Source organism: Delphinapterus leucas, chromosome 3 (genome assembly GCF_059928025.1).
Source record: "Delphinapterus leucas isolate spDelLeu-1000000601 "Yukka" chromosome 3, BTC_Dleu_Yukka2, whole genome shotgun sequence".
Lineage (NCBI taxonomy): Eukaryota > Metazoa > Chordata > Mammalia > Artiodactyla > Monodontidae > Delphinapterus > Delphinapterus leucas.
Genome location: NC_143131.1, coordinates 114,606,123 through 114,631,252, shown reverse-complemented (window position 1 = coordinate 114,631,252; position 25,130 = coordinate 114,606,123). Strand labels below are relative to the sequence as shown.

At 52.5% G+C, this 25,130-nt stretch overlaps 1 protein-coding gene across 1 annotated transcript in view; it reads right to left on the bottom strand.

Annotated features, from left to right (window-relative positions):
• TGFBI (transforming growth factor beta induced) overlaps positions 1 to 20,899 on the bottom strand; it is a 32,470-nt gene extending 11,571 nt beyond the window's left edge. The window contains exons 1-7 of the mRNA XM_022588860.3: positions 20,723 to 20,899; positions 15,978 to 16,076; positions 6,318 to 6,382; positions 4,927 to 5,087; positions 4,447 to 4,611; positions 4,054 to 4,200; positions 1,860 to 2,001 (exon numbers count right to left, since the gene is read on the bottom strand). Of these exons, the coding sequence (XP_022444568.2) occupies positions 1,860 to 2,001; positions 4,054 to 4,200; positions 4,447 to 4,611; positions 4,927 to 5,087; positions 6,318 to 6,382; positions 15,978 to 16,076; positions 20,723 to 20,856 (913 nt within the window). The 5' untranslated portion in view covers positions 20,857 to 20,899. The remainder of the gene's footprint in view (positions 1 to 1,859; positions 2,002 to 4,053; positions 4,201 to 4,446; positions 4,612 to 4,926; positions 5,088 to 6,317; positions 6,383 to 15,977; positions 16,077 to 20,722) is intronic.
• Positions 20,900 to 25,130: the final 4,231 nt, after the last annotated feature.

Here is a 25,130-nt window from a genome sequence, read left to right as displayed (position 1 = left end):
CCACCCGTAAATCATAGAATCGTTTAATTACTTGCCCAAGTGCTGCTTTAGGGACAGGGCAGGGGCTGGGGGCGCTGAGGCTGCAGGAGCAGTGGAGGGGACGTGCCCCAGTCCCAGCCAGGCAGAGCCGTTCCGGGACTGTCGCTCACCAGGGTCCCCGGGGCCCTTTGTCTTGCGTGCTCACCACGGAGGCGAGTTCCAATGTGTCCTGAGTGTGGGAACCAAAACCGCACTGTCACAGGCAGGAGGAAGCTCTGAGGCCCCGCAGAAGTGCTGAGGGCCTTGAAGGCCAGTGCTGACCCGATTCAGCCAGTGGGGAAGACAAAGGACGGCAAGACCGCGGTGGGAATGAGGCCTTTGGGGATTTAGTTTCTCAGGGAAGGAAGCTGAAGACCGGGGGTGGGGAGGTGGGTGACCTGCCAGGGCCCCTCGGAGGGTGAGCCAGGCCAGGGCTGGAAGCCAGCCTGCGAACGGGCACTTCTCGTCCATCTGCCGACCCGCTAGCAACCAGGAGGCTGTCAGGTGGACCGTGGCCGCCCGCCCTCCAGCCTGCAGTGGCAGCCCCACACACAGCTCCCTCGCTTTGAGCAAACAGCTTAAAGTGGGAAAAGGCAGATGTGCAAAAGGGATACACTTGGGGTGTTTTTTCACTTTATAATAAGGTGTTCTGATAGCTACAAAGATAAAAATGTGCCCCGTACAAAACATGTTTTAGGGGGAAAACAGCTCTAACTAAAAAGCTAAAATGCTGAGATGCACCCAAGTCTCATCTCCTCGGAAGCCTTCAGGATCCTCAGGCTGCGGATGCCCATCTCTGCCCTCATCCCTGTGACCTTGGGAGTATCTCTGAGTACTACGCTCAGCACATCAGATCCCCAGTGACCCGTTTTTAAGCCTGTTACACCAACGTGGTTTAAACTTCCTTGACTGTACCATGCTCACTTTTGCGGCCTGGGTTCCTGGCACCACAATATCTGGACATAAGAGATCCCCATCTGTGCTTTCAGAAATGTGCCCTTTCCCAGCCCTGCATAGCTGCAAGGAGAACGTTTTACATTTATGGGGTGTCTGAAATGCATTAGGCATTTCGAAGGTGGGTTTAATAGATTCAAAAGAAATGAAGTCATCCCTGGATTATATTTGGGAGGAATAAGTGTGATTGGAGGGTTGGAGTGCGCAGGGGACCTGGGGCCTACTCCCCTTTGAAGGGGACCCAGGGACCCGCAAGCAGCATATCAGTGGTCCTGGAGTTGGGGAGCTGGGGTGGCAGAGCCTGGCCTCCCTTCCTAATCTCCCTCACATGCCCTCACATGGTCCTTCCCTCTCCTCCAGCAATAATCGATACTCCTCCTAACTTATCAGCTCACTGAGAAGGTTAGGAAGGACTCAGCAATGAAGAGTCAAGAGTTGACTGTTTCGGGTTTTTCATTGTAATTTTGGATTATACCTGAGGCCCCCGGCCAGACACAGGAAGAGTTCAAGGGTCAACATGATGATTCCATTTCGAGGATGCCAGCACCTGCCACCCCCTCCCCACACCTCCAAGCTGCTGCCCACTCCGGCAGCCTCACTCTAGCTTTGATCATTTGGGCCTTTAACTCTTCCAGACTCTGGCCACAGCTTGCTTTGGACCTCCAGCTCGACCTCCCTCCTCAGCCCAGCTGTGTCCCTAGAAAAAGGCTGCTGGATTCCTCACCCGCCCCTCTGACCAGCGCTCTGCTGTGGCCTCTGCAGAGATACAGTCAGTTGGGCGCAATGGGACAGGACGGCAGGCAGCGTGTCTATCTTGGACAAGAGCAGGCCTTGGCCTTAGTCTGGCCACTCCAATGACACGGCAGCAGAAGCCCAGGGGTGCTCACCTCTCAGGGCCTCTGGGTCCCCCAGGATCCGGTTCAAGGTCTCAGCAGGGATTTTCTCGAAGGCCTCATTGGTCGGAGCCAAGAGTGTGTACTGGCCGTCACCTTCGAGCAGGGTGTTGAGCCCCGATGCAGCCACAGCAGCCTGTGGGGAGGGGAGAAGATGCAGCGTTCCCTGAAGGCTCTGGGCACGCATGGTCTCACCAGTGCTCCTCTGGAGGGATCCAGACTTCTGTAGAAGCCCTGGATGAAAAGATAGGCTGAACCAAGGCTTACATCTTCCCATGGCCTCCAGGAGCCTTGCCAGCCTGAGCTCCGCCCACTCTGACCACCTCTTAGCTGCTGCCCTGCCTTTCTCCTTTCCACCCCGGGGCTGTTGTCCTGCTGTTCCCTCTGCCCTTGCCCCCTTCTTTGCTTCTCTGATTCCTATTTGTTCCTTGGGCCTTGATGAAAATGTCATTTCTCTAGGTAGTCAACTTGGTGTTGCCCAGCCCCTGCCCCGCCCCCAGATGAAAATGAGTCTATTAGACACACTTGTACAGCTTGCTGTCCTTCTCACATCGTGCAATTCAATCGTTACTGGCGATAATTATTTGTGTGGGCTCCGTGAGCATAATGATGACATAACGCCTTCTCTACAGAGCAGGAAAATGATCTTCTAAAAGCATCCGGCTGCTCCCAGGATGAGACACACTCCTCGCAGGGTCTGCAAGGCCCCGTAGGATCGGGCCTCACCAGCCTGGCCACTCCCGCCTCACCTGTTGGCTGCCTAGTACTCTTCACTCAGCCCCGCAGGCCTCCTTCCTGCTCATCCTGCTTCGGAGCCTTACTCTCCATCTCCCTTCTGCCAGCTCAGCTCTTGCCCCTGTGTCTTGTATAACTGGTCATTTCCAATATTCAGGCCTCAGCTGAAAGGTCACCTCTTCCAGACAGACCCTTCCCGGACCAGCTGGTCCCCATGGGCCTCCTCTGCTCACCACTTACTGCCTGACTTCACAGCACTTAGCATGACCTGTGACTGCCTTGTCTGTTTCTTGTCTGTGTCCCCCAGAAGAATACCAGTGCCAGTGGGGACAGAGCTTTGTCTTGTTCTCCTCTATTCCTCGGGCACACAGAGCACACCTGGGAAGTAGCAGGTGCTTAACGAGTATGTGTTAGCAGAAGGACAGATGGGCATTCGGAAGAGCCAAAGGGAAGAAAAAAGGAAGGAATATGTACCAAACCTAAACAGTAAGAGGACGTTACTCAGTGGGGACCAGCTGCTATAAATCAAAAGCTGTGCCACCAACTTTGTGGGAACATTGTCCCCCTGCAGACCCCTGACCTTTGAGTGACCCGGAAGGAAAGCATGGGAAGAGCTTAGAGGGCAGGTTCCCTAGGGCCCTCCAGAGCCACTTCCTAAGGACACCTGAGTGCCAGCCCAGCCTGGGGATGTTTGTCTCTCTGTGTTGGCGATCTCCAGGGGAAGAAGCATCCCACGCCCACTTGGTATCCTTTGTGGTCAGGAAGTTCTCCTTGAATCGGGGCAAAAACCCTGACAGGGCAGCCTGTGCTAACTTCCTCTGAGCAGCCGGTGCCAAGAGGAAGGCCCATTTGCCACCCCAGTAGTAAGATAAATGCCTGCTGGGCAGGGGGGCAGGAACAGCATTCTGGGGCCCCAGAGCAGGCAGAACTCAAGCCAGAAGTCTAATCCCAGACTCCGTGCCTGTGTCTATACTTGTGTCCTCTCTGATGGTCAGGGCTCCAAGGAAACAGGGGTATGGCTACATCAGGGGTCCCATGGTGGGGTCGTGTGATCCAGAAGATCATGCAGGCTGAAAGGCCATTTATCTAGTCCCACACGAGAGAACCAGCAACTGGGAGGAAGGGCCCTACCACCGCTGGAACCCACAGCGCATGCCCAGGCAGCCGTCCTGCTGCAGCCACCGCCTCTGAGCTTCCCAGGGGAGTCAAGGAAGGGAAAGTAAATAGGAGACCAGCAGGGGGAAGTTCCCAGCAGGGAATTATCATGTCTCCTTGGGGTCAAGGTGACAGCCTGATTAGTGGACTCGCCATGTTCATGGGAATTTCAAGGAACTTGCTCCATGTCACCTAAGCGCCCACGAACATGGAGACATCCTCCACCCCTCCCACAGAAGAAGGCCCTGTTGGGAGGTGGTGGGTCCCCAGCTGGGCCTCCCCCGGGACAGTCCCTCACCCGAAGGGTCTCGAAGGTGTCCTCGATCTCGATGATCTGCTGGATGTTGTTGGAGATGGTGGAGATGACCTTATCAATGAGGTGCACCACACCATTGGTCGCATGGTGGTCGGCTTTCAGCAGCCGAGCACAGTTGACAGTCACAATCTGCCCAGAGAAGGAGCAAGCGTGAGCAGTTAACACCTCGGAGGCACAGCCTCGAAGGCCCAGGCGGGGAAAACACAGGACAGAATGCGGCTTCCATGAGCGGCGGAGAAGCAGGTGCTGGAGGCAGATGACTATGCACAGCTGACCTCACCCGCGGGACACCACCCGAGAAGCCAGCCCCACATGTGGACCGGGCGCGGGCTCAGCGGGGGCACGGGGCAGAGCTGTGGAAGCGGGATGCCCTACCCCGTTGGGATAGTGGTGGATTTGGATGTTGGAATTCTGGTACATGGAGGTGAGGGCCATGCCATGTTTCAGCTCGTCCGTCAGGACCCGTCTGTCCACCATGTGGTAGCGGAGGGCGTTGAGCAGCTCGATGTTAACGTTGCTCACCAGTGAGTCCAGTACTTCCTAGGAGGAGGGTCAGCGCGGCAGTGAGGGGGCTGCAGGCCCCACGTTCAACAGAGGGGTCCCTGCCACCCTGGGAAAGGTTCCCCGGGGACCCCCATTCTGCCAAGGACCCCCACCCGTGAGCATCAACGTCTGTCTGGACACTTAAATGGATGGGGCATTGGAAGCCACCTGGGGAGGCTTATTTTAGCTCAAGTGCCATGGCTTTATCTGAGGGCTTAAGGAAGACATTTCCTGAGACAGTGGGAAATCACTAGAGAGTCTCAGTAAGAGCGTCCCCAGTATGGGTCCCCGGGCAGAAGGAGGTCATCTCACAGCTGGCAAGGAAGCCCAGGCCTCGTTGCTGGGGGCGAAGATGGTGAAGCTGCCAGGCCCTTCCATCTCGGGCCTCAGCTTCTCCGTGCGGTCCGTGTACAGCTGAGAGGTGGTAGCACCAACGACTCCGAGGGTCTCGTACAAGTTGGAGAGCGGCAGGGCTGCAGGGGCAGAGGACAGAGCGGGGATGGCCTGTGGGATGCCCTTCCAACCAGACCATACCCTTGTCTGAGATGGGATGGCACACCCGCTGGAGAAGGCCAGAAAGCCTGCTGTCGGGGAGCCCAAAAGGCTGGTCACGTGCTTCTTAGAACAACTCCACAGGCCAAGTGCCTCCCTACTTGAACTCAACTGATTGGTCATTCTTAATCATTTTTAACTAAAGCAGAGCAAAGCTTTTGTTCATAGACATTTAGATAACACAGGTGGGAACATACACCGGAAACAGATATCCAGTTACAAGCTAGCCTTACGGATCTATCTAGCTGTTTTTGAAACTGGTTGCCTAATGGCCTCCACCAGAATGAAACAGATCTTGGAAGTACTTTAGGTATTTATAAGTAATAAAATGTTATTTCCTGAAAGTAGCCGGAAGCTCAGGAGGCCCTTCCCCTCACACAGGGAGCTTCGTGTTCCTTTTAAAGGGCCTGAAACTAAGGCCCAGAGGCTGGGTCCCACCTTCCAGGTCATCTCCTTCCCCATCCCACGTTTCCCACCTGTCCTGCCACCGAAGTCAGGAAGGCCCCAGCTCCAGCCCATGCCGACCACACCCCTTTCGTGACCATGGCACCAACCAAATCACCCCCTTCCTTTTAAGTCTCACTGTCACATTCTCAACTAACGAAATAGCGAAGATTTCAAAGTTAAAACAAGCAAAAAAATCCTCCTCTGTACAGTCCCCAGGGGTGCGTGGGGCTAAAGGAAAGGATCTAGGAAATTCTCAGGTACCACGTCGTCCGTGGACCTGCATGGCCATCGTGGGACCCTACGAGCTCCATTGGGATGGCTTCCGACAGCGTGAGGTGGGGCGGCCTGGTGTTCCCAGCCCAGCCGGAGACCAGGCCCACGCCATCCACTCTCCAGCAGGGCTGATGAGAAATGCTGGATGTGTTTAGAATCACTCCCAGCCAGAGACAGCAAGGCCAGAAGCCTGTGCCTGGTGCAGGGGGCACAGGCAGGTCAGGATCGGAGTCTGTTCCCCCAGCGTGTTAGGCAGTCGGCTTGTACAGGAAGGAGCAGCGCAGGAAACCCGCTGTTTCCAGCTTCCATCCTCTGGCCCTGTCATGGAGCCCCATCCCTTGGACCCCCATTCCGACTCTGCTGCCCTTCACGTGGGTGCTCCTCTCTCCCTCCTTCCTTTCCATCCGTGCCAACAGGCAAGGCTTATTCACCTGCTGGACAGCCCTTCTCTCCCGGGACCTTCTCATATCCGGGACAGCACTCGTAGCTGATGACTCTGTAACGAGACACACACGTGTGTTAGGCAGGACTTCCCTCCCGCTCCCGTGCCATCAGCCCTCGCTCTGGGAAGGGACACGATGGGGCACATAGCCTGCTCTCAGAGGAGACCACACGCTCGGTCATCTTTGTGCCTTTCGTTGGCAAGAAGCTTGTCACGCCTCTTCAGCTTTGTACAAGGTGCCCAGCAGTCGCCATCACCTACAGCAATGCAACCGGGATACAGTCAGAGGATGGTGGCAGCATATCCGCGGTGGCATTAGAAAACATCCTCACCAAAAATGTATCTCCAACACAATTCATGGGGAACCCAGTGGGCAGCATTCCCGAGAGGCAGCAGGGAGGAGACGAAGGAGCCCTGGGCCTTTCTGGCTCTGAGTCTGCCACTAACTAAACCAGACCACGCCAGTCAGTCCCGTCTCCTCTCTGGGCCTCAGTTTCTTCATCTGTAAGATGTATGCATGTAGTGTGCAATGGTCATTGGATTAAACAGCCCATGGTCTTCTGGTTCTCTGACGTACTAACCAAGAAGGGTAGTGTATTGTATATATGATCAAGTTTTTCTCAATCTTCACGATCACACTTTAAAATAAAAACAGAGCCCCCTTTTTTTTTTATCAAGACGCTTGTTCTTCTGTTTCTTTAAATTAAAAACAAAGTTTTTATCAATGAAAACATTATATAGTTTCAAAATCTACAAAGGATTCTATAGTAAAATGCTCCCCATCCACCCTCACCCCTCAACCATCTCCTTGTCCTTCCAGGAGGCAACTGATTGCCAGTTTGTGAGATTCTTTGTATTTGGATGAACAAGTCTGGCCGTTTATGGTTTTAAACTTTGAAGTCATTTGGCAGAAAACCTTAAAGCCTCCTCTTCTAACTCAGACTGGTCCACTGTGGAACACTCACCACCTCCTGGAGGTCTGAAACGCAAAGCTTCAGCTAAAACATCCTGGTGAGACCCAGAAGACTGAGAATTTCCAAGGTCACAAGGAAGGAAGCGTTCTAGGAAAGACTTGCTTCATAGCAAACCCCCTGTCCCGTCGAATGCCACCCCTGCACCAGCGGCGTGAGCACAGCCCCTCCTCGGAAGCCCTGGAACCAGAAGCCAACAGCCCTGTCCTTCCCCTTCCTTTCTTTCACATGGATGTGCCCTTCAGGACAGGAGAGAACTCAGCCTTGAATTGCAGCGGCTTTACCACAGAACCGCTCACCGCGGCCACTCACAGGGTGTGTAATGACATCACCAGAAGAGAAGCAGGCAGATCAGACAGAAGTCTGGACTTTGGAGGGGGGGAAGGTGCTCTCAGTGAGCCCAGGACATTCTGCTCTTACTAATTCCACTGGAGTTGTCTCAGGGAAGGCCGGGTGAGTCATGTGAAGATGAAGCCTGGCTCATCTGTTATCCACGTTTCATCTTCTTTTAACTCATCTTTCAGAGACAGATTCGTTAGGATTCTCAGGCTGCTAGGGAGCTGTGGGTGTCACTGTGCCAGAAATGAGCCCCCAGGATATTTCTGAGGAGTGACACCATGCACATTCTTCTCTGCCCTGCTCTCTCCATCCTCCTGATTTCCTCTTCCCCCTTCTCTCGCAGCCTTCCTCCCAGCCTTTTCCTTTCTAACCTTTCAGCCCTATTTAAAAGGGTTAAACAGGCTGGTGGTCTCAGGACTGATCTTGACCAACCCACGGTTTTCTCTTTGAAAACCAGTCATCTCCTGCAGCAAACGTGAGATCTGACTGACACACAACCTTTCAAAGGCAACAGGATGTAACTAAACAGTATTAGAATCAGGAGACTAGGCTTGTCATCCATCAATACCTAGCAGGGTGGCCTTGAAAGTCCATTTCTCTCTCTGGGTCTCAGCTTCCTGATCTTTTGTAAAATAAGGTGAAGCTAAAGTAGATGACCTCTAAGGTTACTTCCAATTTCACACTCACAATTCCAGCCAATGGGATTATTTCTAGGGGGTAGAGAAGCACTTTTTCAAAGTAGGATATGTCTGCCAGCTTCTCGTAGCTAAACCTAGGGAGAGCCGCAAGCCTTGGGCCCATAGGACCGGGAACATGCATGCGTGGAATCTCAGGCTTTCTCTGATAAATGCCAGGGCTCTATGGCTGGGGTTGAGGAAGTGGGATTTGGTCAAGCCCCCCAAAGCTTAGCTTCTTTCTAAAAGTGCCTGGTGACCTTCCCTGGAGTTGGAGAAGCACAGTTGGAGGGGGGATCTTCTCCTTCATCATCTCTGGGGTCCCCCATGCACGTGGTGCTGACACTCCATGCCTTGGAGCCCCCAGCCAAAGACTTTTCTGGCCAAAGACCCTTCTTCCAGGGTGTCAGCGTCTGAGTTCCATCCTACAAAGCCACAAGAGAGCTCAATAGCTCAGGGGGCCTCACCAGGAACTCCTTGAGGACAACAGAAAGTCAGCCCCCCAAGTGTGAACTTACTGGTTCCTGTGGCCACGTGTGTGTGGAGGCGGGGAGAGATGGGGAGAATGACAGGAGAAACGGAGGCTGCCGGGCAGGGGAGCAGGGACAGACGTAAGCAGGGACGTCTCCGCGTGCAGAAGGAAATGCAGAATGGAATCAGAGCTGAAAGGGCTCTGGGGGCAAAGGGGTTTCTTAGGATCACAGCTGGGGAGGGGCAGATCTAGGACTCTTCCCACATTTCAGCAAGTCCAGACACTTTTCCGTTGCTCTTGACAGTGCACATGTTTGGGGGGAAGTGGACTGATTTGGAAAGTCTGACATCAAAAGGACACAGGTGGTCTCTCCGATGTGATCAGAGCTAACCCCTGTCAGCACTCACTGTCCCTTCTCTCCAGGTGGGCTTTCTGTACCTGTGTCCCACAGAGGCTGGACGTGGGGGGACACACCACCCCCTGCAGGGGCTCAGCCCCCTAGCCAAAGGCTTTTTCCTGGTTAGCTTTTCCTAATCCTCTCACCCTGCTGGCCTGTCCCTCCTCTTCCCTTGTGCTACCCATATTCTGGCATCCCCGGCACTCTCTAGGGGCATGGGGTGACCCACGCCTCTCACCCTCAGCCTGGTAGCCTTATGGGTTGAAACGCTTCCACAGCTGGCTGTTACCCTGCTCAACTATCCCAGCAATACCAGGTCTTTTCAGAAGCAGCCTGCCTGGCCCTGGAGAAGCAGAGGGCAGCTGTAAATTGCAGACCAAGAAGACAGCCCATTGAGGTGATCCTGACCAAACCCTTCAGGACTCACACGCCCTTTTCTCAGCCCCGTGTGCCACCTTCCTTGGGCTCTGGCCCTGGGGAGAACACACATGCTGTGGGGAGACGGGCCCCTGGGGCAATCACAGAGTCGTGGTTCTGACGCAGAGGTTCATCTCTCCAGGATGAACGCAGGAAAGGATGGACACAGGGAGCCCCCATCTGTGCCTCCCTGGTTCCCTGGCTTCCCTGCACAGAGAGAACCAATCTGCTGGTCTCTGGATCGGATCTTATCAGCAAAAGCTGCTCTGATTAAAGGCTCCTGGCTTCTCCTTGGCCTGACGCAGTCCAAAACCTTAGAAAAAGTATATCCTCTAGGGTAATGAGACATGAATTTTCTTATTCCAACTTCCCAGGTCAGAAGAGCAATTTGAGGAAGAAAGTCAGAGAAGGTGCCTGACTTAGAAGGGCGTTTGAAAGAGGCAGGGGTGGGGTGCAAAAGGTAGTGTCAATCCAAGGCCTAAAGAATTGAAATAGAGTCTCAAAGCTCTCCTCCATTCCCCTCCAAAGTTTTACTCATGACTGGATAGAGAGAGAAGCATAGGTTTTTCTCTCCCCAAAATAATTTTTCAAGGAGGTAATATAATAAGTTAAAACAATCACTCTCCCTCAAGCATGCTTCACAATGTTGGCCGCTGTGACGGCTGTAAACACCTAGGGATTAAGCTGACTCTGAAGCAGTGCGGTAAGGAACGGAGCCTGAGAGCCAGCTTCCTGTGACCGAAGGTAAACCATCCAGTGTGTCATGATTTCCAAGGGAATCACTGAACAAACACAGACTGACGTGGTCTAGACAGGCGCCTGCCTGGATGGGTTCATTTTCCGCACTCAGCTGAGCTCTCTTAAGCCTCCCAGGAGAAAATGAAAATCTTGAGCCCCCTGGTAAAAAAAAGGGCTTGTTTTAACCTGTCTACCACTAAAGACTCCACCACTATCCCATTCACCAGGGCCCAGCTTGGCGAGTGATGAGACGGAACCTTGGGAAAATACACTTAAAATTTTTGGTGACGTCTGTTTGCACATGGTTTGTGAGGGTATTTGGGTGGGGAGGGCTCCTGGATGCTGGCTGTGTCTCCTCAGTTCCCACGCTCTCCACCTGACTAGGGAGGGAGTCCCCTTGCAACAGGGGTTCTCAATGACCACCAAGCTGTGGGTGAGCAACCAGGAAAAGGTTGGTGGCTCTGGGCCAAAGGGCCTCTATTCATCCCGAGGAGGCCTTCTCCCTGGGACTTAGAGTCACAGGTTTTAGGGCTGAAGAGAGAGATCTGGAGCAGTTGACCCAGGCGCTCCAGGGCTGCTCACTTGGGCTCCCCCCATGTCACCAAAACTAGCTTCTGGGCTTGGTTCTCCCCCGCGGGCAGCATGTAGAATAACTGGACCTCTCCCACTTACCAGCGGATGACTTTGAGCAGGTTGCTAAGGCTTTCTGAGCCCCAGTCTTCCCCTCTGTAAATGGGCGAATGATCACACTGATCTTAAGGGATGATTGTGAGAACTGAACAAGCTAACCTATGAAAAGCACTTACCAGCTACTTGCTATTAGTTACTAAGCACTCAGTTGCGGAGCTTCTTCCTAAAAAATTCCAGGTATAAACTTCAAATTGAAGTTAGGTTAATAAACTTCATTGAAAGCCGTGCCCTGCAGGAGGCCACTGATCAAATCACATGTAATAAATTCCCCATAACACAGCTGTGAAAGTTAATAGATAGGGTCCATTGTGGTTAGAACAAATCATCACAAATTTAGTGACTTAAAACCACAAAATTTATCTTACAATTCTGGATGTTAGAGTCAGAATTTGGCCTTACGAGGCTAAAACCAAAGGCTGTATTCCTTCCAGAGGTCCTAGGGGAGAACCTACTCCTTGTCTTCTCCAGTTCTAGAGGCTGCCTGCATTTCTTGGCTTGTGGTTACATCACTCCAACTTCAGTTTTCATGGTCGCATCTCCTTCTCTGACTCTGACCCTCCTGCTTTCCTCTTACAAGGACCCTTATGATTATATTAGACTCATCAGATAATTCAGGATAATCACCTGCCCCCCCACCCCCTCCAAGATCCTTAACTTAACCATATCCACAAAGTCTCTTTTCCTTTGTAAGGTAACATATTCACAGGTTCAGGGGTGAGGATGTAGACAGCTTTAGGGGGTCATTATTCTGCCTACCATAGGGTCTTACCCCCCAATGGTACATGGGTTCATATAAATACTCAACAGAACAAGATTCCCTGTCAGCTAAGCTGACTCCTAGGAGTCTACAGAATGGGAGAGAACCTTCAGGAAGCACTGCACAACAGAGGTGTTTGGCATATGTCAAACCTGAGTTATTTCAGAGCAGGTTAGCCACGCGGTCCCAGGGGGCTGCACAGGGAATATGAAACAGGGAAGGAGGTGCTGGTGTGGGTCTGAGGATAGCTTGTCACCCCTAGATGGCTTCTCACCATCCTCTTCTTTCTCCTCTTGGGACCGAGGCTGTGGGATACAGGAGAGGGAGGAAAGGAAGGCTCTTCCTCAGCTTCACTGCAGATGTCCCTGGGTGCCCTGCCCGAATGAGATCTACAGGTAACAGCTCTGCCAAATGATGGAAAATCTCGACCATACACCAGCTGGCTTTGGTAGAAGTGAAATGTCTAAACTTGAAGGCAGTGCTGAAGAAGTATTAATATTTCAGCCCTTGGGCAAAGCAATGCTTGCTACTAGAGAAGGGGGAATGCCCTGCCAGCTCATCTTGGCTACTGTGCTTGTGAATTGCGTTGCTTGTGAAACAACGTTAAGCCTTTTGGAATGGGCAGCTGCCACCCCTACCTGCTAGCTCCTGCGCTGGCCCTCCCTGTGCCACACTGAGGATGCCTGAGCTCCTGCTGTGATTCATTACATCCCCATGATGTCAGCTCTGACTTGGCTGTTAAATGGACCTCCCTCTTGCCGGGGCTTCTACAAAGAAGGCCTGTAAGAGGCAGCCAGGCTTCCTGAGCACAATTTCCTGCACCATTGCTTCAGCTGCTGTATGTAAAAATGTTATGGTTACTGATCATCACCGAGGACTGAAATGACCCTCTTTGCTTGATTAGCTGTTGTATCACACTGGTGCTCTTTAGGATCTGAAGTTAAATGAATTTCTAAGTAATAAAATTCACTCAAGTCACTAAATAGGGGCCCACTGGTAACTACTTCCTATAATAAAATCCATGCATCAGGCTTGACAAACAGCACCAAGACTTTTTTCGGTAATACAGAAAAGCTATCGTCTAAAGATGATGGATGCGGTGGCCTGATGGGAGTGCTGAGTGCTGAATGTGGCCATTCCCCTCCCTCCCTCTGTGGAGGTGGAGTCGGGGCCTCACTGCAGCAGACATTTGGCTCCAGGCTCCTGGGTCTCTGTGTGACCTCACCCGGCAAAGCCTTCATCCCTTGGTCCTGTACTTAGTGCCAATTATCTGCTTTCAAGTTCAAATTCTCCTGTGGGTCCTGGGCCCCCTGGTGACCTTTGCTGTCGTGCATCCCAGTGCACACCTCTGCTCCAGCCTCTTCCCTGGAGTCACGCTAGGAAGATCCCCACTGCCCAGGCTGATCACATGCTGAGAATGCCCTCTTTGCTCCAACCACAACCATGCTTGCGGTTTCCCAGTCTGGTCATCTCCCAAATAAATGCACCAAGGGACCCACTGTCACCAGGATGACATCAACTCCAGCCAGCAGAACCCTCTCCTCTCCTGACCAGCTATGGCACTGAATTCCCGGTGCCCAGATGGCAGCCCCTTCGTGGGTCTTAATCCCGGGCACAAGCGAACTACAAGGCTGCTCCTTCTCAGCTCTCTCGGGGACAGTGGAGATGAATCCAACCGCTTCCCCTTTCCCTCCCTGAGTTCTCTGGATTTCTCCCCGGTCAGCTTCACCTTCCTGACACTGCACGCAATGTTCCAGGAAGGGACCTTTTTATCTTGGATCGTGAAGTTTTTTTTTTTTTATCAACTCATGATTTTCTGTCCCCATTTCCTCTTTTTTGTATTATTATTATTATTATTTTTTTTTTTTGCGGTACGCGGGCCTTCCACTGCCGTGGCCTCCCCCGTTGCGGAGCACAGGCTCCGGACGCACAGGCTCAGCGGCCATGGCTCACGGGCCCAGCCGCTCCGCGGCATGTGGGATCTTCCCGGACCGGGGCACGAACCCATGTCCCCTGCATCGGCAGGCAGACTCTCAACCACTGCGCCACCAGGGAAGCCCCCCATTTCCTCTTTTTTAAGCTGCCGAAAGCAACAGAACATCGCAGAGTTGTAAGTGCAGGTCATCCCCTCTGGCTTTGTAAGACCAGCTCAGTGGCTGGGACTGGGCCCTGGGCTCTGCTTGGCCCTGCTCTACACCTCCATTTCCCCACCCACACCTACCTGTCTATTCCTTCCCACAGTGCCTGGGCTCCCCTGTGCTCACTGGTGCTGCACCATTACATCTTAATGACCCCTTATCAAGAACATCTGGCCAACATATAGCTGTGCCGCCTGCACCCGTCCTGGCACATCAGTGGAGAAGGGTGCAGGTACCGAGAGCCAATAAGCCAAGGCGGCTCATCACCCACAACAGCATCAACCTGGGAACTGCTGGGGAATATTCCCAAGCTACTGTTAACTAGTCAGACAAATGCTTCAACACGGGCCACGCTGAAATACCATGGCCAATGCCACCCTGTTACCAGCTTGACATCCTAAGTGGGTCCCATTTCTAGGGAAACCAGAAAGAACAAAAAGGTGGCATCTTGAAACCCAGGGCTCTGAGATGCTTGATACCAGGGCTTTGGTCATCTTCCAAGAAGCAAATATGTGAGGCCTGGCTCTGTGTTTAATTAAGTAATTAACTGCTTATTTTAGTAGATAATATACACACATGGGAAAAGTCAAAGAGTACTGAAGGTTTTCTTCTTTTTTTTTAACTTGGGTTCCAGGTAAGGACATGTGGTATATTATTTGCATAATCTCTTTTTGTCCACAGCAGCAAGAATTCTAGCTGGGGGTTTGTTTGCTCCCTAAACCTGGGAGGTGGGTCCTCTTAGCTCACTCAACTCTTGCCTTTGTGGCTGGGCTTGGTCAAGTGGGGAACCAATTGTCATGGCCCTGCCCTTGACAGGCTCCCAGGGAGCTACTGGTCTCTCCCCACCTCTGCCCCGATCTACAATTTCCCTGATCCATACTAGAGTTGATAACTGTGTTAAGACACAGTCAGGGTCACAAGTTGGGATACTTATTTCCAGGTACATCTCAAGGAAAGAGCGTTTTCCCTTCCTTCAGTTAGAGGAGACATCTGCTCAAAAGCAAGTCACAAGCAATACATTTAAAAATCCCTAACATGGGGAAGGCTTCAAGATCATGGCTTAGCATCTCTTAATCCTCTCATTACACAGATGAGAAGAAGGTCCGTTCCTCACAAGTGGCTCAGGGAGTTATGCACATCTTCCTGTCTGTAGGAGAGAGCCAGCTTTGAGATCTTTTGATGGTTGGTGCCAAAATAGATTAGCTTTCCCCGGAATTCTGTTAGAACACGCAGACCGCAGGGCAGTTGGGGTGAATGCCGTCTCCCTCCGTGCTGATTGTGTTGACAGAGGCACCAGCAAGGCCTCCCGTAACCACAGGTGTCCACACCCCCCGTGTCTCACTTCCGTTTGAGGGGCTGAGATTTGCAAATAACAGCAGATGGCATTTACTGAGCACTTACTATGCGCCAGGTACCTAATTTAGCCTCTTCTGTGCATTATTTCATTCAATCCTCATAACAATCACATAAGGTAGTCCTACTGTTATTCCCACTTTACAGATGAGGCAACTGAGGATTCCAAAGGTGAAGCCACCTGCCCAGGTAAGTGGCAGAGCCAGCCCTTGAATCAGGGAGTCTGAGCCTGTGTTCTTAATATGCTACGCTGTCTTATTATGTGCATATTTCTAGGCGCTCTAAGTCTTTTGGATTGCAGAGCAGGACCCGGGTATAAGTTCACCAATGGGCTTTCTTTCCCAGAGTCAGAGGCTGATGGCTTCTCCACTGAATATTTCTGTTTGTATCACTTAGTGAGGATTAGGAAGCACACACACACACACACACGCGCACACATACCCACACCATGTTTCATGTTTCTTGCAATCCCAAGTCAGCCCTGAAAAATGTATCCAAGTATTGTCAGGAGCCTTAAAAATGAAAAACAAAATTGGCCAGCCTACAAAAAACACCACTCCCAAGCACACAGTCCCTGACATGTTTGCACACGCATCTTCATGGCTCCAGAAGGCTGGCCCACGCCCAGCGGCAACTGCAGCCCGTGCACATCGAGGGCAGCCTCCCCAGCGGCTGGCGGTCTCGGGGAGTTCCAGATACTCACGTGGATTTGCCGCAGATCTTTCTCTGGTACCACTGCTTGCAGTTGGTGAAGTACTTCTTGTTGGTGCCGATGAGCTTCTGCACAGCGCACACGTTGGGGCTGAAAACAGAAGCTGCCGTGTTAGCAAGATGGTCAGCGTGTCCACCCACCTCCACATCCTTCCCACCACGTGGGCCCTCCTGGGTCACCAGAATGTTCTAGATCTGGAGAAGATACAGTCATTTCGGTCTTGGTTCCAGGGGCTGGCTTGGGGGTTACATTCTGGCCCTCATGACCTAGATTTCCAGCATCCCCCTGAAAATATCCCCCCCCACCGATTTAAAAATTGTCCAAGTATATCTCGTACAGTGATGTAATTTCATTTAAGCATTCTTCTTTGACACAGACATTTGGTAAGTGTAACTACAAACATCTTAAAAATTTTAGACTCCGTGTTATAGATGGAGGATATCAGCTAAGTAAAAGTGGTGTGCTTGCTAAGAACAGCAGCTTAGAGAGGCCCCCCAGCCTTCCTCTGCACCTCTCCTCCACACTGAGCCCAAACATCCACAGGCTTTAACCTGGCCTCCCTGTGGGCATTGCTGGTCCCGTGGTCATGAGGTCCGGGCCCCAGCACCTCCCAGGCAACTCCACACACAGACATCCTCTGCGTCCCTAGGCAGTTGCCTGGCTCCCAAACACGGCCTATCTGAAGCGTCCACCCTGGAAACTAGGGGGCATGGCCAGCTGCTGTCAGGACCTTGGAAGGAGATGCTCACTCACTGAACTCAGTCGTTTATTACTTAGGCCCCGGCTTGCATCCCACTCCCCGCAGAAAACCCTCTTCCAGTGCCCCAGGTGACACACTTCTGTCCACCTCTGACCGGTGATACAGCCCTTGTTTGACGCTGGCTACCAAACAGAACCCAAAACTGATCAGGGCGTGTATGTCTTCTCTTCAATTACCCTCCAAAGAACCCTCAGGGCAGGTGTGCTGCCTTGTTCTTCCTTTCATGTTCTAGATGCGGCTGAGCACCAGATCAGGTGCAGAGGGGCTTGGAATGACCTGCTCCCAGGAGCACCCAGCTCAGAAGCATCCTGAGCAACCCTGTGCAAACACCCAGGTTCTGCTGAGAAGTCTGCTTTCCCAGAGACGTGGGCTTTTGTCTTTGCGTATTTTACCCAGTGTACCAAGTTCTGACCCAAACCATGCTCAGGCCATGTGGTGGCAGGACAGTTACTGGGAGCCCCTGGGGAAGGAGGCAGCTGTGGCTGTGTGGTGACAAGTGGGAGGCAGTCTTCCTGAGCCGGAGGCAGGCAGTTCACCTGGCTGAATCACAAGCCAGAGAAAAGCAAAGCGGAGAGACTACGGGCTTTCACAAAACCTCTATGCCCAGAGAACCTCAGGTATCAGTTCTAAATATCATTTCCTCTGATACCTTACAAATATAATCAATTGTCATCATTTGAGATGCATGGTGTTTTTCGGGAAGACACTGATACCGCAGTGAGGGCAGCACCTGCCGTCCCCGTCACATGGCTACAGGAACTTGGTCAATTCTCAAATACTCAGAGTCAGATTATTGGGTGGGAGAGCACACTGACCCTTTACCTCTCTGCCCTGTCTCTTCTACCACCTGGATGTCACCTCTTGTCCAGTTCGTGGTTCAGCAGGCAAAGGTGAGTGGGCCAAGGAAGCCCAGTAAATATTAGTGAGTTACTGTTAAGAACCTGAGGGTGAGAGAAGCTGAGGCTAGAGAGGAAACCGCAGGCCAGCAGGGAGAACAGCCCTTATCCCCTTGCTCCTGGCTGGGTCTGACCAAATCCCCACAGCCTCCAGAGGATTTTTACAGAAGCCAACTTGCTTCTCAGTTTGCTGCTCGGCATTCATAGGTTACAGCAGTCCCAGATAACCCTGAGAGAGTCCCCGCTGGCCACACTCCAGCCATAGGTGTTGTTTATTGCTGTACAGTTTCAGAAGTTCTTCTATCTGACCAAGCAGGAAACAATTACTGTTGATGAATTCCCTGCAACTTTCCGTAGGCGTTTGGCAAAATCTTCAGTGTCTCTTGTGGATGTGGCTCCAACATTCCTCTGCGGAGCGAGTTTCCACTGCTGCTGCCCTTTGAGACAGGAGCGGAGGCTGGGGGTCTCTGTGACGCACTCCCTCTCACATCGGGGTGGGAGGGGTGGGCTGTGTACACAGGAAATTTATGCTGAAGTTTAATCAAAATGAGCACCCCATTTCTGGGCCTTCTACCTCAAGCACAACAGCTCTGCTGTTCAACTTGGATTTGAAAATCAACTGCTTCAGAAAATTCAGTCCAGTTTTGGTTGTTGATATTTGGAAGTGTGACTGCATTTTTACTTCTCTTTCAGTACTGTTTTTTTCCTTCCCTATAGCAACACAGATAACAGCTGGGAGTCAAGAGACCACATCATAGTCACTAGTTTCCCAACATATTTCTGTGTTTGGACTAAGTCACTCCACCTCACTAAGCCACAGTTTCTCCACCTGTAAAATGGGAACGCACACTACAGAGCTCACTGTGTTGCGGTAAAGATGAAAGCAAAAGTGGTGACGGTGATAAAGGGTGAGCAGGGCCTGCTTATTATTTCTTCCTTCACGTCATGTGAAGCACACATACATTTCCTTTAAAAAAGAGCTTACCTCTCCCTTCCCACCAGATCTCACTTTAAAAGATGGCGGGAGTTTGAACAAGGTTATCCATTTTGCACAGGGTGCCACCCACAAGGGCAAAGTCAGGCAGCCCTGTGAGGTTTTCAGGGACAGTTAGATCAGAGTAAATGCAACTGTGTCTGCAACTGTTTGTCACAGTTCACCTGCCTGTGTGTCCAGACTTTATTGGGGGAGGGTGCACACCAGGGACTGCTTAGGCCATCCTGTCCATCACAGATCACTATAGGCCTTTCCAACTGCACTGCAAGCAGCTAATCAAGAGGATTAGCCTGCAGGGGTGGGGGGAGGGTGGGGAGGGAGGAAATTGATCTAACGTCTGAACTTTATAATAAAGAGCGTTTGCATTTAAAAAAGAAAAAGAAAACCTATTTTCCAGCTGGTCTGTGGCTTTTCTGGGCTTTGACAGGAAGGAGGCCTGCTGCAGAGGTGGCTCCTGCTAGAACCCTGTCAACACCATTGGGGAAGCTTCACTGCAGAGCGCACAGAGCCACCATTCCGGGTAACAGTGCTGCAGGGCATGCTATTGGGGCTTTCTCTTGCCTTAGTGCCTAAGAAGATACAGCAGGAACAGAAACCTCCCAGGAGGACTGCAGCACCCAAACAGGACATGCTCCATTGGTAAGAAAGGCAGAGGGACAATGGTGAGCTGGGCAGAGACAATGACAATGCCAGGTGCTCACATTTTGACTTTATGCCTCTTCTCCCCCTCGTCTTTCTGCCCTGTCCCCTCACCCTTCTGTACCCGGCCTAAGTCAAAGGGGCATCTTTCACTTCCCGAAAGACCCCGAGACATCCCCTGTGCTCTCCTCTCTCTTTCAGGGTGCTGAGGCTGCAGCATCGCCTGGATGGCTTTCACTCTGCAGAGGGGTCAGACTCACTCCCATCAGTCCCCTCCCCACAGCCCTGGGCACCTGAAAGGCCAAGTAAGGCCACAAGGCCACACACAGGCAGAGGGTACAAGGATGACTGCTCCCAAGGAGGGGGCGCTTTGAAGGGCGGGGAGCCAAGGCTTTGTAAAGCCCTATGGAGACAACTCTGATCGCTTCCAACGGAGTTTTGATCTGAGTACAGATCTGCCCAGTCACATGGTGGTCTGGGAACCACCTGGGAGCAAATGCCAGACCCAATGGCATTTGGGCTGTGACACGACTATCCACATACAGTTCTACCTAGTTGTGAAAAAGGGAGGCGGTGCACCCAGGTAGGCTGGAAGCTGCAGCAAAGCCTGGCTATGTGTGAAGCGGGAGGGCCTAGTTTGGGATGTAGAAACACTGCCCACCCCTGCCTGCGTCTGGGCCAGGGTCTTTACCAGGTCAGACCTTTTGCCTGGGTTTGCCCCCTAAAACCAACACATCTTCAGTGTCTCAAAGGAATATCTGCAATGATAATGTCCCAAATTTACAAACCCAGCCAGTGTTTTAAGACCGATTCCAATCCCAGCTCCAGTACATACTGAAGGTCCGTGGGGAAGTGGTGTGTCCCCTCCAGACTGTTTCCCCATCTGTACAATGTGTGCGAGGCTCAGCACACTCTCCTGCTCTTCATCTACCCAGGGAGCAGATGCCGCACTGCCCTTGCTGCGCCTGGAGAGCAGTGTCTGGGGCCAGGTCGCGGGTATAGGCCTGGACAGGTGAACAGGAGCCTGGGGGCCTTGGTTGCTGCCAGCTTGTGTGGCCCCAGCGACACATCTGAAGGTGCTGGACTGGAATCTGTGCCCTGCTGGGTGGGCTCCCTCTCTGCCCTGGCCACCTTCCCACGGTGATTCGGGGCAGAGAGCTGCCAAGCGCTCTCCGCTGGGAGAAGCTCAAAGCCCAGGATCCCTCTCACGCTCTTGGCCTGAGTTGGGGTGACGGGTCAGCTCTCCCATCCGCTTCCTCTACACAGTGCCTTCTGCTGACTTTCCTCCATCGTCCCCGCCTCCCTCCCTCCACCTCCTGCAGGGCTGGTCCCTCCGAGCGTCCCACACAGCCTGCTTTAGGCTCGGGCTTTGTCTCCGGCGCCCCCAGCCCCGCTCCGACGGCCCCGACGCCCAGTTCCTCCGCCCCCCATGGGGGCGCCCTCTTACCCGTGCTGCCGACCCCGGAGGCGGCTGTGTTGCAGCACCAGCTGGTAGGGAGATTTGGCGGGGCTCGCTGGCGTGGCGGCGGGGCCTAGGGCCAGTGCCACGGCGAGGGGCAGTAGCTGCCCGAGGAGCGCCATGGAGCGAGAGGCGTCGCGGAGCGGGCGGTCGAGCGCTGCGGGAGTGCGAGTGCCGTCGCCGCCGGCAGGTTAAGTAAGCGGAGCGCAGGGAGCCGCCCGAGGGGCGGGGAGCGGGCGGAGGGCGGGCTACGGACGCCCCGCCCAGCCCAAGATAGTTCACAACTAGCCCCTCTCTCCCGTGCTCCCCAGCGTCCACCAACGGGCCTACGGGGCCTCACTCCTTCACTCCCTCCTCGAGGTCTGCAGGGTCCTGAGCCCGGAACATGCCTCAGCGGTCTCAGGCCATGCTGATTCCCACAATATTCTACCCATCACACTTGCCTCTGCATTCCACACGCACCCCTCTCCTCCCCCAGCTTGCTAACTTTAAGATGGATAGGGAGTAAATCTTTTGATTGACAGAAGACTATATATATATATATATATATATATATATATATATATATGTATATATATGGCAGGTTTTGTTAGACTCCAAGCTACTCTTGGAAACCGTGGAGAAGGGTGGGGTCCGCCACCTTGGTACACGCTCATTGTCTTTTTTTTTTTTTTTTACATATTTATTAGAGTATAATTGCTTTACAATGGTGTGTTAGTTTCTGCTTTATAACAAAGTCAATCAGTTATACATATACATATGTTCTCATATCTCTTCCCTCTTGCGTCTACCTCCCTCCCACCCTCCCTATCCCACCCCTCCAGGCGGTCACAAAGCACCGAGCTGATCTCCCTGTGCTATGTGGCTGCTTCCCACTAGCTATCTACCTTATATTTGGTAGTGTATATATGTCCATGCCTCTCTCTCGCTTTGTCACAGCTTACCCTTCCCCCTCCCCATATCCTCAAGTCCATTCTCTAGTAGGTCTGCGTCTTTATTCCTGTCTTACCCCTTGGTTCTTCATGACATTTTTTTTTCTTAAATTCCATATATCTGTGTTAGCATACGGTATTTGTCTTTCTCTTTCTGACTTACTTCACTCTGTATGACAGACTCTAGGTCTATCCACCTCATTACAAATAGCTCAATTTCCTTTCTTTTTATGGCTGAGTAATATTCCATTGTATATATGTGCCACATCTTCTTTATCCATTCATCCGATGATGGACACTTAGGTTGTTTCCATCTCCGGGCTATTGTAAATAGAGCTGCAATGAACATTTTGGTACATGACACTTTTTGAATTATGGTTTTCTCAGGGTATATGCCCAGTAGTGGGATTGCTGGGTCATATGGTAGTTCTATTTGTAGTTTTTTAAGGAACCTCCATACTGTTCTCCATAGTGGCTGTACCAATTCACATTCCCACCAGCAGTGCAGGAGTGTTCCCTTTTCTCCACACCCTCTCCAGCATTTATTGTTTCTAGATTTTTTGATGATGGCCATTCTGACTGGTGTGAGATGATATCTCATTGTAGTTTTGATTTGCATTTCTCTAACGATTAATGATGTTGAGCATTCTTTCATGTGTTTGTTGGCAGGCTGTATATCTTCTTTGGAGAAATGTCTCTGTTCATAAACATCTGTATAGCACTAAGTGTGAGAAAGATGCTGCAAAAAGATAGCAAAGACAAGATTTTTGCCCTGGAGGAGCTCAGAGCAAGTAAACAAATAGTCACCTGGCAGGAAGATAAGTATTCACTCAAGCACCTATTAATCGCCCACCAATTACCTGGCGCTGCTAGCCTGGGGAGACAAAGATGGATGCGTGAGTGAGATCCCGGCTCTTTCTGAAAAAGTTCACAGGCCGGAGACCCGCGGGCCAGAAAACAAGCTGCTATGGGGAGGGGCAGCTGGGGCCTTGCGAGCCTCGAGGAAGCAACGGCCTGACAGGAGGTGGCACCTGCTCTAGGCTGGAAGGGTGAGAAGGAGTTAGCCAGGCAAAGTGAGGGCGTTCTGGGCCCTCAAAGTGTCCGGCTGGCTGAAGCACGGGGAGGCAGAGTCAAGGAGAGAGAGAAGGGAAGGCATGTCACAGGACCCAGACCCAAGCTAAGAGTCCTGCAGATGACGGAGAAGCAGGCCAGGGGCAGGAGCAGGCTAGGAGAGGATAACATAAAATAAGCAAGACTGGAGGCAGGAAGGTCAGGTGACCAGGAGGGGACCAAGAGCTTGCTCCGTGGAAGTGGAGGTGGGCGTGAAGAAGGGTGGCACACCAGGGGGTGTCTAGGAGGTAACAGACTCGGCAGAACATGGAGGCTGTACCCAGAGAGTGGCGGGGGGGCAGGGAGGAGCCAGGGATATCTAAGGTGCTATTGGCAGGGGCATGGAGGGAGGAGCAGATTTGCCGCAAGAGGGTCAGTGGTTTTGGACATACTGACTTTAAGTGCTTGCGACTCATCCAGCTGTCTTGTGGGCAGTTGTATGTAAAGATCTGGGGCTCCATCGAGGATCCTGGGATGGAGATCCAAACATGGGAGTCCGCCTTAGCTGTAGGCAGCTGAAGGCATGGGAGCGGATGGATTCTCTGGTTGGGCATGTGGAGCAAGAGGTGGGTGATGACAGATGATGGAGAGGAGGCATGGCAGAGAGCAGCCAGCAAGGAGGTGAAGCAGTGCTGACAGAGAGCAGGAGGCAATGGGCAGCCCCAGAAGGAGGGGGCTGTGAGCAGCGAGTACTGCCGCACACAGACCTGAAGCTTATCTGCTTTGTGGGAAACAGACAGGCGCTGGGGACTTGGCTATGGGAGCAGGAGGGCGAAGCCAGATGATGGTGGTTTGATGAAGTGATGGCGCCATAGAGAGTGTGGACGATTCTTCCAAGAAGATTATCTGAGAAAGGAAGGGGAGAGTCAGTGTGGAAGACAGGGGACACAGTCTACAGAGGCCTCGACATGCTAGGACATTGCTGGAAAGGAGGGAGGGAGGAGGGGATCATCAGAGTGAGGGGAAGGGAAGCAAGAAGAGGCTGGAGCAGAGCAGTTTGGGGCTGGAGGAGGGGCAGAGCGCAGAGGGAGTAAAAGCCATAGAGGGCCTGAGCTGGGAGTGTGGCGGAGGGAGAGGAGAGGGCGGTTCAGGTTTCAGGGAGATTTCAGTGGTAGCATGGACTAGACTGGGAAACCTGAGGGCATGGAGGGAAGCGGGGTGGGGAGTCAGGGACAACCTCAGGGTCTCTAGCTGGGATGATCAGATGCAGGACGGGCACGATGGGCACGCTGCGCTGGTGAAGGTGCACATTGGGTTGCCCGTGGGGAGGGAGGCATGACTCCAGGTGCGTTCGTATCATGCCTGACAAGACAGCCACGTTTCCGGGTGGAGATGTGCAGGAGGGTGCTGCCTTTGAAGGTCTGAAGTTCAGGGGAGGTGTGAGCATTGAAGATGCGGATTGGAGTCATCACACTAGCAGGTGGTGGCTAAAGCCCTGGACTTGGGCAGTCTCCCTCTGGCGCGTGTGTTGGAGAACAGGAGGAGGAGATGGCAGGCCCTGGGGAGCACCCATCTGGAGGGATTGAGGGGAAACAGAGCAGGAACCCTGACAGAACCGAGGCCCAGGGAGACCCTGAGAGGCCACAGGAGAGGAGGATTTCAGAGAGCCACCATCACTGCCAGGTGGGGCAGAGGATCCAAGCTGAACCCTATCACTGTGCGGTTCCTAGACTGCGGCTGGCTCTCAGGAAACCAAAGACCACAAGACTACGGAATGTCTTCTGGAACATTCTAATCCCAGCTTGTACCTTCCTCATTGAAGACTAGGGGATGTTCTGGGGTGGTTTTGACCTTGGGGAGAGCCAGGTCCTTCCCTGATCCCCTTGCTTGTTCCTCTCCTCCCATCTCCCCTGGAGGGAGGGTTGGGACAGTCCCTCCCCTGGCTAGCTGTGGGGCGCTGCTTCCCGGGCTGGGACTTCTGCCACTTTGGGGGAGATGATCCCTTTGCCTGTCTCTGTTCAGATGGGGCTCATTCTGCTGGCTGGTGAGGACTGTCAAACACATACTTCAGCCTGGAATGAGTGGACTTTCCTGGAAACAACTTTCTGAGGGAGGAGGATGCCTCTCCAGTGGCTTTAAGTTCAGCATTCAGGCGCCTGGGATTTAGCTCCACTTTATCTATGAGTCCTTTTTCCTCACTGTAGGGTTTATCATTTTCTTTTTTTTCTGGAGCCTCAAGAAGAAAAGCCAGGGGATAGGAAGAACTGTTTTGATGATTTCCACATCAAAAATCTTATCTGCTGGCTTTGTTCTCAGACAGTGCTCGTGCAAAGAGGTGTCTTTGGCAATGACTACTCAGTGAGTCAAGGTGGACGGCTGCTAAGATAATGAGCTGGAAAGCTGGGCTGAGGTCT